The 13,009-nt window shown below is 52.1% G+C and overlaps 5 protein-coding genes and 1 non-coding gene across 6 annotated transcripts; 2 read left to right on the top strand and 4 right to left on the bottom strand.

The window, feature by feature from the left end:
* Positions 1-90: 90 nt before the first annotated feature.
* J4E78_008043 (uncharacterized protein) lies at positions 91-2,226 on the top strand (the record flags this gene model as incomplete). The annotated part of the gene is made up of 7 exons (XM_049368645.1): positions 91-98; positions 147-306; positions 355-375; positions 582-651; positions 703-735; positions 784-922; positions 975-2,226. 7 exons carry the CDS (start codon positions 91-93, stop codon positions 2,224-2,226), a joined length of 1,683 nt encoding a protein of 560 aa, XP_049219610.1.
* A 641-nt stretch (positions 2,227-2,867) lies between these two features.
* Positions 2,868-3,451, bottom strand: J4E78_008042 (uncharacterized protein; the record flags this gene model as incomplete). The annotated part of the gene is made up of 2 exons (XM_049368644.1): positions 2,868-3,237; positions 3,291-3,451. 2 exons carry the CDS (start codon positions 3,449-3,451, stop codon positions 2,868-2,870), a joined length of 531 nt encoding a protein of 176 aa, XP_049219609.1.
* Positions 3,452-4,617: 1,166 nt separating this feature from the next.
* Positions 4,618-4,702, bottom strand: J4E78_008041. The gene has a single exon. It is a non-coding gene; the product is annotated as a tRNA-Val (tRNA).
* A 1,727-nt stretch (positions 4,703-6,429) lies between these two features.
* On the bottom strand, positions 6,430-7,796 carry J4E78_008040 (uncharacterized protein; the record flags this gene model as incomplete). Its single annotated transcript, XM_049368643.1, has 2 exons — positions 6,430-7,334; positions 7,382-7,796. The coding sequence occupies 2 exons, from the start codon at positions 7,794-7,796 to the stop codon at positions 6,430-6,432; spliced, it is 1,320 nt and encodes a 439-aa protein (XP_049219608.1).
* A 1,490-nt stretch (positions 7,797-9,286) lies between these two features.
* J4E78_008039 (uncharacterized protein) lies at positions 9,287-10,675 on the top strand (the record flags this gene model as incomplete). Its single annotated transcript, XM_049368642.1, has 2 exons — positions 9,287-9,323; positions 9,378-10,675. 2 exons carry the CDS (start codon positions 9,287-9,289, stop codon positions 10,673-10,675), a joined length of 1,335 nt encoding a protein of 444 aa, XP_049219607.1.
* Positions 10,676-10,864: 189 nt separating this feature from the next.
* On the bottom strand, positions 10,865-12,459 carry J4E78_008038 (uncharacterized protein; the record flags this gene model as incomplete). Its single annotated transcript, XM_049368641.1, has 2 exons — positions 10,865-12,196; positions 12,247-12,459. 2 exons carry the CDS (start codon positions 12,457-12,459, stop codon positions 10,865-10,867), a joined length of 1,545 nt encoding a protein of 514 aa, XP_049219606.1.
* Between the last annotated feature and the right edge of the window lie 550 nt (positions 12,460-13,009).

Here is a 13,009-nt window from a genome sequence, read left to right as displayed (position 1 = left end):
GAGATGGTTGCATGTCGACCGTTGACCGGAGCTCTCATTGATCTGCCTCACACGTTCTTAGACCCAGCCTGCGGTTTCGCTATCGCATCTATGTACGGGTGAGTATCGATGGGAAACTTCTGAAAGGCGTCGCTGACGACCATTAGGCTAGGCAAGATTTGTGCGATGGCTACTCTTACAGCGAGTTCGGCGGAGCTGACTGCGCTTCTGAAGAGCGACCCAAAACCGCATTCTGCTGGTGCTGAGGCAGCTATCAATATCGCCTTCATCGCCCTGACTACCCTTTCCCATTGCCTCGGCGTCAAGGTAAGCTATGTCATTGGACAATGGCATACTTCGCTAATGTTATATCAGCTGTATGGCAAGATCGAACGAGTACGTCACCTTGAGTAAAACAGCACTAGGGGTGGCTCCAATCCGTGTCGCATTCTACAACATTATCACTAAGCTAGAAGTATACATTAGCTTAGAGGGTGTTTACTTGCTGAGAGCTAGCAATGTGTATGCGGCAACATGCGACACGGATTCCGGCCACCCTGATGACGGCTCTCGATGCGAACAGCGAACTAACGAGCACGTAGGTCGTCATGTGGTTCAAACTGAGCTTACTAGTCCTTGTATGTGTTATGGGTGTGGTCTTGAACTTCTCCGGTATGCTTCCGCGCTTCAATGCAACATAGCCATGTGTCTAACGCTACCAAGGCGGCGGCCCGAGACAGGGAGAATACCATTCAAGTAAGTTGAACATCTTCAGGCTACGTGTGACAAAGCTGACCACTCTAGATTATACAACCTTCGGATTTCCATCGGACTGGAAGCCTATTGGCCACGATAATACCACTCCTGTCCCTCTCAAGATGACGGGCGTTCCCGACGAAGCTTTTGGCATATCTGGCCCCGGAGGCACACTGTTCGCTCTCATGTGGGTTCCTAGCATACCTCCAGATACCCCAGATAGCTAACATCTTGTGAAGCACTTCAATAGTTTTAGCCATGTTTTCTTGCTTCGGAGCAGACCTGGTCGCTATGACTGTCGGTGAAGCAAAGAATCCTTGGAGGGACGTGCCCATCACCATGTCGTTCGTCTACATCGTTCCGCTCAGCATATACCCATTTGCGATGCTAGCCGCTGGAGCAAATGTCAACTACGCCGACCCGCAGCTTCCGAAGATATGGGCGAGGGGCGACTACGCTACGAAGTCAGCGTTCGTAATCGCGGCCGAAGAGTCTTCTATCCACGCGCTACCGAAGGTTTTGAACGGGTTGTTCATTATATCGGCATACACTACAGCCAATACCGATCTCTACGCCGCATCTCGTAGTGTGTTTATGCTTTCACAGCAGTACCTCCCAAGGAATATCGCAAAGATCTTTGGTCGGACTAACAATGGGCATACACCTTTGGCGGCCATTTTGCTGTGCTCAGCACTCGGGTTCTTGTCTCTGATAGGCTTGGCAGACAAGACTGGCTCACAGCCGCGCATCACACTCTCCGAATTGTACACAGGTACTGCGGCATGCATCTATCTCACTCTTTGCATCACCTTTCTGCGCTTCAAAGCTGGCCTTGACCGCTTAGCGAGGCGGCAGATCTTCGGTCGCAATCACCCACTCTACATGTCACGCCTGTTCAAGTCCCGATGGCAACCACTACCTGCATATATCGGGATCTTCGGAAGCGCCTTTGTCCTTGTATGGTCTGGTGTTCCCCCACTGGTCATTCTTGTTGCGAAAGGCAGCCTCACTTCCACGGACAACCTGAAATCTACCATCAGCTTGGCTTTCGACGTTCTTGGTGCATATATCGGCCCCTTCTTGTTCGGATCTTTGTACCTCTCGTACAAGTACATATTTCCCCGAACATCCAAAGTTGACCTCCGCAACCTTACGGTGGAAGACTACGTCCTGGAAGACCTATCCAGCATCGAGCTCGAAGGCCCAGTCTCAGTACCGCCAGTTCCGCGGCATCGGTTCGGTTCGTACGAGATGGACGCCCAGCACGATGGCATTGTGAGTCCTCTGAGCACCTTTGAAGACCCGTTCAAGCAGGAGCAGGTGCATCTCAGTGTGAGCATGGATCCCACGATGCAGGAGGAGATGGAAGCGGAGGCTTCGAGGAACAACGAAAGAGCGCGGATAGAGCAGATTTTGGAGAGAAGACCAGCGCGGTTGGCACGTGGAGTGTGGCGCGAGATCTGGAGCTTTGTAATTACGGATAAGGATTAAGCGCGAGTAGACAGGCCTAGTTAGTGCGTATATTGACTCTCTTATAAACCTCTGAGAACTCTTATCTACAAAGTGAGCCTAGCTTGGACGAAGTCAGCAGTTGTCGCGACATATATCACAGCGCAGTTCGGTCCTATTCCACAACGGCAGTCGCATCTCGACTTCGGAATGTGGAGTACCCAAGCGCGGAGATGGTGTTGTGATGGAGCGCGGCCGCCGGGAGAACTCGGGTCGGATCACGTGTCGGGCGTCGGACATTTTCGAGCGACGAGATGCACCGAGCAGCGAACAAGGCTAGCATCGGCTGGAAAGCGAGGAACGAGAATGTTGTGTGTTGAACATAGTAAATTGGTATTGTTGATGTTGGTATAGTACGAAATCGTAGCCCACTGTTGGGGTCTGTTACGGATTGCTAAAACGCTAAATGCTCTGACAAATATGAAATGCATGTTCCTCCGTCACTTCTCGAGGTACACGAGCCAGACACCCTGAGTTGATGACGATGTCTGCTCGTGGCCTGGCGGTGTAACTCTCGCGGCGTTCAGCGCGCGGCTTCATCCTTCTCTTCTTTGTAGTGTGTGCGCTCTAAAGCGCGAAGCTGGGGTTCTGCTCTTCGGGTTCTCCACCCTCTCTTGCTTCGTTCACTGCACCTCGTACAGCTCCATGGCCCTCTGGAGATCCTCAAGACTGGCCTTGTCGCCATATGCCTCTTCCAAGATCCTGTTCCTGTCCTTCTGGGTGGTCATCTTGGCCTCGAGTCCAGCGATCGCCCTTTCCATGTCCTCCAAGCTTGAGCGCTCGCCGTAGGAGTCCATGAGCATCTGGTTCTTTTGTTCTTGAGTGAGCTCAAGCGCAGAGTGTACTTTGCGGTTGGCCTCGTTGAGTGCATTGGTCACGCCAAAGCCTATGTTGGCATTAGCATCACCGAGCGTAAGGGGTCGGCGAGGCTGTGATGCGGTCTTGGGAAGGTAGATCATACCAATGGCTACCGCCGCCATGGTCGGGAGATACCTAGTCATTGTTAGTGGTGTGGTGATAGGAATCTCATAGAGGAAGAAACGTACCATCGTGCTACCCTTCCGAGCCTTGGGACAACGCTCGCACCTGGGGTGGAGGTCATCTGTGCTGCTGCGGCATCTTCCATAGAGATGGCACTGCGAGCACGTGTTGAGGTGGTGAAGAGCCTCTGGCGTACCAGGGTAGATGTGCGGAGGAGGAAAGACATGTTGATGGTTGTGTGGTAGTGGCGAAAGTAGTGCCGAGTATGGTGATGGTTCCTCGAGATGGTAGTTTTGGCTCGACTTATATCTTGTCGCTTGGTGTGCTCAGGTGTGGTTGTGTTTGACGTTGGTAGGTGTGATGGCCAAGACGTGTGAAAGTATCGGCCGCGGTTTGACTTCGGTAGTGTGGTGTTTGATTGATGGCTTGCTACGTGTAATGTGTTCCGGTGAGACGTCCCAAGCGCGGCGTATGCGGACTGTATATACGACAGCCTCGTGCGGGGAAATGCAGGTCACAAGTAGGCTGTGCACTCATGTCTCTCCACCACACCCGTACATCATACGACGAATCACAGCACTTGACATCACCGGGCTCCGTGACGCAAATGGACTGATGAGCTTAGTCCGACGCATTCTCGCGTCGCGTCCCCAGACCGAAAGGCCGCTGACGTACCAGGTCGTTGGGTGCTGCCCTTCAAAGGGTTTCCCGGCCGCGCATGTATCGCGGCTTCTCCTGGCGTGCCGCCTGGAAAGGGTTCGGCTGGTGAAACGGCTGCCACCGAGATCCAATCGGACGCTGAGACGATGGGACTGGGCCATGTGGGGTTAGTGGTGTGCTGATCGTGGTTAGATGGCAGTCTTTCGATTGTGGGGTGAGCACGCGCATCGCGTGGCTGGCCGAGGTTCCCGCGACGCTGATGTCAGCGTGCAGCTTCGCAACCTGTTCGTCCTGTGGAGTGACCACAGCGTCAACACCACCAGCTTCAACAGCGTCTGCATCGTCATTAATGCCCACAATGATTTATTGAAGGAAAATTATCGCGATCTAGACCATGACCGCATCGCAGCCGACCATGACTCTCCAACGTCTCGACTGTCGACAATGAGCACACGCCCCACTCCGGATCTAACAATTTCAGGCTGGTGATTTGACTTCGCGATGCAAGCACTGTGCGCATGCTTGTGTTGGCATCGCAATACACGAAGCTAATTCACTTACAAAGGGATGCCATGCCGCAGGGTTTGCATTGGCCAAAAAGTAGACCCTTAGCTTTCCGAACTCACATGTAAGATGCCAAGCAAACACTTATCAAATGGCCGCCATCTGCACTGGATCCGTCACAACTCCAACAACGACCCAGCCCAGTCCACGTGCGAATGGCAAAAACAATACTGCAACCGAGGATTGAACTCGGGACCCTTCGCGTCGCACATTCGATGTGAGGCGAATGTCATAACCACTAGACCATTGCAGCTGCTGCTTCTGTTTGGCTATTTTGGAACCCAGAAAGCCTAAGTAATGTAGTAACAACAGGTTCAAGAGTACCAGATCCAAGACGGACAACTCACAGTCTTGAAGTATATGAGCCGGGGAACTGGCGGACGGGTAGTGCCATATGTCCAAACGACATGGCGATTTGGCTTGTAGCCTTATCGGTTCTGGTCACACTGCCCACGCAAAGCGTCCAAGGCTGACATCTGACCGGATATAGCAAGCCCACAACTCGTATATCACTTCCGGCCATTCTCATGGATGTGTTCGCGCCGCTTTCCATCCTCTTCACGAGATAACCCAAGATGTCCACCCCAGTCTACATGGTTATCCGCACCGCCAACATGAGTGAAAACATAGTACCAGGCTTTGTCGTCCAGTCTTGGCGATTCCAGAATCTACAGGAGCGTGCGTTCTTTGCCGATGAGAGAGTCAACTGGCATTGTGTGGCTAATCCTTTCAACAATTGTGTACATGCTTCCATGGCTATGATCACAGCTAAAGTACTCCGTGACGACGAGACAACAGTCAGGATAGCCAGCCAACCAAGGGAGCAGCGTGAGGAGGCGGAGCAGGATCTGCGCGCTCTATTAGCAACAGAATTACAGCAGCTTATGTTGCGTGGTAATATCAGATTGGACTTCACAGTTCGTACGCTGGCACCTGGAGATGATGGGCCTATGTGGATCGAAACTATGGCTATCATCCAAGCTGGCTCTGAGGGGCCCCAGCGTCGGTACTTTAGATACGATATCGGAACTGTAGACGTACACACCGCATGAGGTTGTGCAAGTGTAAGGTAGCAGGAACTTGAGGTAACTAGTCAGTAGTCACATCATCACTTCTTAGTAGACTACGTCATTTAATTGTCAATTATCTGCGGCATGACTATCTCTGTACGTCTATGAGTGCACCCGAGGTGTTTTCATGCCAACGAAACGATTATCGGGCTGCTTGGTACCTACACAGTATCACATGGGTCTGGCAAATCAGCTCCTACAAACACTTAGCCTATAAGTCAACTCCCCCCTCACGGATTCCGCTGTCAATATCTTCAACATGGCACCCAAAGGCCCCTACAAGGTAGACGAAAAGTACTACGTGATCGTGCGCTACGTAACGCCAAAAGACATCCCAGCTAAACCCAACATCCACGTCGGCTTTTCTCTCTATCCGACAACCTACAAAGGCGACGTGGAGACTTACGATCATCTATCAACGCAGAAACGACCAGGCTTTACGTACGTAAGAGCTAAGACTCCTCGTCATGATGATGCCGGAAATATGTTCGCATTGATAGCCGGGATTCCAACTATGCCACAAGAAGAAGTTGCTATTCACTATTCGGTTGCCGCAGGAAGCGATGCTGATGAACAGCAAGAACGTAGACATGAGATTGCTAAACAAGACTTAGTACGGGTAATCGAGAATTATCTTCCGGCAGGTGAGGAAGCGGAATTCGTTACTTTGGAGGGCGAGGTGAGGTTCGAGCAAAGGGATGGCCGACATGTATGGTTTGGAGTTCTTGAGGTGGATGTTAAGTATACGAATCTCGTTGGTGATACGAGGCCGGCGCCTGGAAGTGGAGGATAGGTATGGTAGTTATTGTAGCCTCTCATCATCAACATGCGCCTCACAACGGAGATCTACGACATGGGTGCCACGTATCTCCTTGCGACACACCTTATGTACATTGCACCCAGTGCCTGCTCACTCTAACTTTTCGTTTCCTTCTCTAATAGCCTGTCCATAATCTCCCGCATTTGGTGTTCTCACAATCGTATGCGTGTGATACTTAGCTGGCTCCTTGTTCGTCAAAAATACACCGGAGTGGTGATCGAACTCGACTAGAATGACCGGGCTCTGAACACGGAAGTAGAACGCGTCGTCTTCGCCGAAGCCTCCGATCCAGCAAAAGTAGGTCTCGCTTAAGTATTGTCTGATCTGATCGAGCTTTTGTTGGCGCGCCTTCGCGGGATGATATAGCAGGAACTCCTCACAAATGGCGAGGACGAGTTCTTGCTGTGATGAGTCGAGAGAAGAGACCAGAACGCCCTCGTAAGGTACGATGCGGTTGTCGCGGAAGGCACCGCATCGATGGCGCTGGTCATCTGGGCCCCACGTATCGGTAATGAGCTCGTCTCGCTTAGTCTCGTCATTGTTGGAGTTGCCGTAGACTTGCTTCATGCCTTCATCTCTCATCTTCTTGAAGATCTGTGCCTTTTGTTGTTGCTCTTGGCTGAGACTCTGCATCAGCTTCCAGCCCAGACTGCCTTCTTTGTGTAATATCTTGGTACCCTTCCATTCTCCGTCATCGATGATGTTGGGCTCGGCACCTGTGAACGATGGACTCATGATAACCTGGCTTCCCTTGTAGAAACAGGAGATGTCGAGATGATGGCCATAGAGGAGCCAGCCCCAAGGCGAGGAAGCGGAGGTCGATGGCGTACCAAACAGCAGGAAGTTGTAAGAGTACTTGTTCAAGATGTTGGGTAGCTTAACAACCTCGCCCAAGAAATGGTTCACCCGCATGGCCGCGATAGCCTTTTCGTAGCCTTCTGGGGAAAGAGATGCCTCTACCACTGCGAGCATTGACTGCGCGATACTCTCAGGGACTTTAGCAGTTAGCCTAGGTCGCAACGTTGGTGATTTTGAGACTTACCTTCTTCGAGTCTGAGCCCAAATGGCCGCAGTAAGAACTCTGGGTTACTCCATGCCCTCCACTCTCTGGCATTGATGGGATACGAAATCTTCGCCCTCTGCTCGCTGTCGAGAGCTGCGAGGAGTTCTTCCGCCTTCTTGACCGGGCCATCAACATCTACACCTTCGTCTCGTGCTTGATATAGACCCTCCCTAACAGTGCCGTCATTCGTAATACCTTTGTACGGCTCTTCCAATAACTTCTCCCAGACTTTAGTCAGATCGTACAGCCATGGTGGGGCGCGGTTGTCTTGCATTGACTGGACATATTCGTAGATGTTTTGCTTTGCGGCCGTCGTGAAGCGGGGACTGCTGAGGTCTGGAAGATGAGCCCGGAAGCCGTCTGATGCTTGATCGAATGAGCTTCGTCGAGCCATTATCGAGTGTCGCTGTGTTTAGGTCCGTGTACTCCTTTTTGTCCTGAAGTTGTTGTCCGCGAAGGTATGCTGGGCCCAAGGGAGAAGCCTTTTCCGCGAAGCTACTGTTCTAGATCACCACTACAGAGGTAGCAAGCTCCAGGTGATTTATCTGACACCGAAGGTCACGCTGTCTTCAGGCTGGTCTTCCGATCGTGTTCCGAAGATTAAAGAGAGTTTCGGGTGAACCCTTTCCCTCTACGTGAGCCTCGCGACACGTAATGATGAGGTATTTGTTCGTCTTCGCTCACAGATCCAATGATCACACAGCAGTCGTCCGTAAAGCCTTCGACGAATTAGCTGTTATCGTTGTTAAAGACACGAAAGATGCGAAATTCTCAGTCTACTCGTGGGATGATTCGGGAAGTCACCCCACATCCTACCCTGAGCTAGCGCGGGGTATGCAGCCCCCCATCGCGTACCCACGGGTTGAAGTCGACTTGCGGCTCGATGTAGATTTCCAGATTCCCAGATTCCCATCGCGACGCGATGAAGAGATAGTAAAACATACGTTTTTTCATGCTCTTCTTGTCTTAGGCTTTTCTACACGCGTCCTTGCGACAAGCGTTGAAGAGAACGCCCACAAGAGACTATCGACGCGGCTCTAAGTAGGCGACAAGGCCTACCAGGCATATGATGTACGAGTAAAGGTATAATGTTGGCAAGATCGCGAACTGCTTAAGCCATCAAATGTGACGCCCAATTGATGCTTTACAGGAACTGCGGCATCAGTTCGTGTCTCTGGAGGTATATTGTCGCGTAGTGGAAGCGATCCGGCGTCGGGACTCATGCGCATCTTCAATATCTCTAAGCACAGCGTCTTGAGCTTACCTCGAGATCGTGCAATCACAGCCGATGCGATAGTAAGATGTAAGAACGGCTCACCCACACTCCGCGACTCCGCATTTGCCGGATCTCGCGCGTTCATTGATGGCGGTGGGGCGCTGAGATGGAAAGACGCTAACCGTTGCCCCGCCACGGTGGGGTGTGCAGCCGGTAGCTGACAACCTTGGAACAGCAAGCTCCCCAGGCGTGGACGTATTCGGGCCGACAGCTTCCCCGATATATGTTTATCGAAGAAGTGCTTACTGAGTTGACTTAGATAAACTTCGGCTATTGCGACTGAGAGTGACGTGTAGTGCTTTTCAAGGTTCGGAGGCAGCTTCGGAAGACCTGGTAGGAACATTCCGGCTAAGCTATCTTCCGGTGGCTGAACATTACGCGCGGGAAGGAGCTCGGAACTTGTGGAGGGATTGGAGCAAAAGCAAGAGACTGAGATATAGAAACGTTTAAGAGGAATCTTAAGAGCTGTCGGGACGTTCCCTGCTTGTCTTCGGCGAGACCAACTCAGCAACAACCAGCAACCACATTGCTTCAGCAGCGCTCCATCCTCTACCATACCAGCAGATATTGTACATCGAGTGGTGAGACAGAGGCGCAGTATTTCCATCATGGCAGAGAATACTAGGATAGCGATTGTTGGAGCAGGTAGACATTCCCACCCAGATCACCCACCATACCGTGATAGCTAACAAACTCCAGGCATGGGCGGCCTAGCGGCAGCACTATCTCTCGCAAAAGCTGGTCACAAGAACATCACGATATATGAAAACGCAACGAATATGGGCTTCGTAGGCGCCGGCATCCAACTCGCACCAAATATGGCTCGCATCCTCGACCGATTATGTTGCTGGGGACCAATCCGCGACGAGGCAGTTCAATGCGCAAATACATCAATTCGGGAAGGCTCGACAGACAAGGAGCTAGGGTACGTAGATCTGGGCTACGTGCGAGAAAAGTATGGATACCCACACATGGTCGGCCACCGAGCGAGTTTGGCAAATGGCCTCTATGAGGGTTGCAAGAAGGAAAGCGGGATCACATTCAAGCTGGGCTGCAACATATCCAACGTACAGTTTGGTGCGAAGCCAAAGTTCACCATTACACCAGCTCAGGGCAACGGAGAGCCCCAACAAGTCGAATGCGACATCCTGCTCGGTGCGGACGGCGTTAAGAGCTCTACTCGCGTCGCCATGCTCAAGGAGCTCGGCCACACCGGCGCAGCTTGCGACTCAGGACAAGCTGCATACCGTATCATGTTGACCCGAGACCAGATGGAGAACGACCCCGAGCTACTGAAATTGATTGAGTCCGACACAGTCACACGCTGGATTGGCGAGAAGAAACACATCATTGCCTATCCAATCCACAACAAGCAAATCTACAACATCTCCACCGCGCAGCCCGATATCAACTTCGCCGGAGCACCAGACGCGCAATATACGACCAAAGGCAGCAAGAAGGCCATGTTGGACGTTTACGGCGATTTCTGTCCGATGATACATCGCATGTTGAACCTGGTGCCAGAGGGCGAAGTTGTGGAATGGAAGCTACGGGTTCATGATCCGTTGGTAACCTGGGTGCATGGTACAGCTGCCTTGGTCGGCGACGCTTGTCATCCAACGCTCCCACACATGGCCCAAGGTGCAGCGCAGGCGATTGAAGACGGAGCTGTGCTGGGCGTCGTGCTTTCCCCTAAGCGCATCGCAGACGGGAAGCCGCAGACCATCGAGCACGCACTTCGCTTGTATGAGAAGCTGAGGAAGCCGAGAGCGGAAGCACTCGTTGAGCTCGCGGCGCAGAACGGAAGAGACATGCATCTTGGAGCTGGCAAGGCGAAGGAGGAGCGCGATAAGATCTTTGCGGCGCTGAAGTCTGGATCCGGGAAGGTGCCGGACAAATGGGCGGATGCAGATATCCAGGCGCAAGTCTATGGTGTTGATGTTGTGGCTGAAGCGGAAGAGCTGTGTCAGAAGGAGGGGTTGGAAGCGAAGTTGTAGGTTGAAGATTGTGCATGTACTATAGTGCCTTTACTATCGCATTCAATCCAAATATCCAACAATAAGTGATAAGCTGGAAATGCACGTGCGTTTCATGATGTTCAGGTTGTCATCGACGTGTTTAGACGCTACCCAGAGACGCGTAGCTCTGCATCGGACACAATGACAAGGAGACATGTCCAACTGGTCTTACATCCTCTCCGACATGTGGCCTCTCATCGTATGGCCCTTCCAATGAGTGAACATAACAGGGATCAAGCTAACGCCTACCAGCAATGCCGCAACGATGCCAGCACTGTTTGCGATACCTACATTCTCAAACATGGGAGGAAACCAGAAAGGACCGAGGAAGCCCCAGATCTGCCTTACAAAGGTAACAAACACGCCAATACTACCAGCTTCTTCAGGGTAGCAATCGACCGCATATGTGATCAGAACAGTAGTGACGATCTGGTTGCCTGCTGCACCTATGCCTGCACCGACAATAGGCGTTACGTTCCAATGCAGATCGGGGGCTTGCTCGATGCGAACGAGAAAGACAACCTCGCCACAGATGGTGAGAAGGATGCCGAAGTAGCTCAGCCAGAGACGGAACTCTGGAGCAGGGCGGAGAGGAGTCATTTTCTTTGCGCGCCATCGCATCCAGAGATCACTCGAGTGTCCACCAATTTGCTCGCCGATGATCGTACCAATGATAACACCCACGAACTGTAAGCCGATCTGCTGTGCGTTGAAGTGGAACTTCTCGCCGAAGAGTTGCGGAATCTCAACAGTCGCGAGGACCGAAGCGAAGAGAAAGACCATTGCATACGCGCATGCAGGGATGACCACGCATGGGTACTTGAATAGTCGAAGTGGTGATATGAACTCCGAGGCAGTAATGGGTGTAGGATCGATGCGGCGAAACTTTAGATACATCTCCTTGTAGGCCGCAAACCCGAACTGCGCGTGTTGCGCGTTGTTATGTCGGATGAAGCGCGTTTCGGGTCCAAAGAGCGTGTACAGGATGAGTTGAACGCCGTTGACGATTGCGAGGATCCAATATATCCAGCGATAGCCGACGTTGTAGGTCACAAAGCCGAAAATTAGGGGCGCCAGAGGTATACCCAGGGTGATCATCACCGTCCAGATACCCATAAACTTCGCTCTCTCCCTTTTGAAGAAAGTTTCGACCACAACGGCACTGCCAATTGCGTTCGGGGGTGAGATGAAGAAGCTTTGGAGAGCTCGGCAAGCAGCCATGGCAGCGTATGTTTGACTCTTCGCGCAGCCGACGTTGAAGACTAGACTGCCAATCAAAGATATGATGAAGATGGGTCGACGTCCGTATCGTGTGGAGAGCGGCCGCCAGAACAGTGGAGCACCCCCGAGGATAGCGATTTGTAGAGACGTAAGATACGATGCTCTTTGGAGGCTGACACCCAGGTCTTCGGATATGTTCTCATAGGCTGGAATGATTGCAGCAGCGGGAAACGCGCACATCATGGCGTGGAAGGCGACAAAGAGGAGGTTCATCACTTTCTATTCCCATTGTCAGTAGACCTCAAACTGATAAATGCGTGATGACCTACCTTCCACTGAGGCCAGTTGTATGGATCGGCCGTGCCCATGGTGGGTATGGGGTCAAGCTCAAGCGTGCCATGTCTTTCCAACAGATACTGTCGATGCTCCTCGGAAAGGTGAGATACTTCGTCATTGTCGAGATACGTGCCATGAGTGTTTGCATGCTCTAGATCCTCACTAGTCATCGGCTTATCTGAGATGGCCTCTTTGTCGTTCTCCATGACTGTGACGTGGTCTTAGTGGTACAGCCCTAGGCGTGAGTTGCGGAATGAGTAGCAAGAAAGAGAAAGACCAGCAATCTCGAGTGCGCACGCCTCGGGGTGGCAACCCCATACTGTGTACCCGTCCTTCCCCATACTAATACCTGCGGAAGAAGACTTTCGCGGAGACCCCCAGTGGAGACCCCAGATGGTAGGATTATTGGCTGGACCCCAGCCCATTTAGTTTCAGGCAGGGGTTGCGAACCGTCGTCGTCACGGTGTCGTCGTCGCTAAGTTTCGTCATCCTATCATTTAGCGAACGGATACAGACTTCGGCAGCAGCACACCGAGGTTTAACGTCTTCGTCAAATACCGACGAGGGGGCATCGCCGCGCTACAGTGAACCTTTGGTATGCGCTAGGTATGCGTTGAGCACGACGGAAAAAGTCATCGGCATGTGATGAGGAACAAGTGCCCGGAACTTTCAGGCTCGCAATATCCAGGACACAGAATGTATTCACGCGTGTCGTGCGCGTCGAAAGTCGAGACTCGAAGCAACGCCATCCGTGCT

Source organism: Alternaria triticimaculans, assembly GCF_023758025.1.
Source record: "Alternaria triticimaculans strain BMP 0046 chromosome Unknown scaffold_13, whole genome shotgun sequence".
NCBI lineage: Eukaryota > Fungi > Ascomycota > Dothideomycetes > Pleosporales > Pleosporaceae > Alternaria > Alternaria triticimaculans.
Note: the sequence above shows the minus strand (reverse complement) of the source record. Positions and strands in the feature narration are given on the sequence as shown.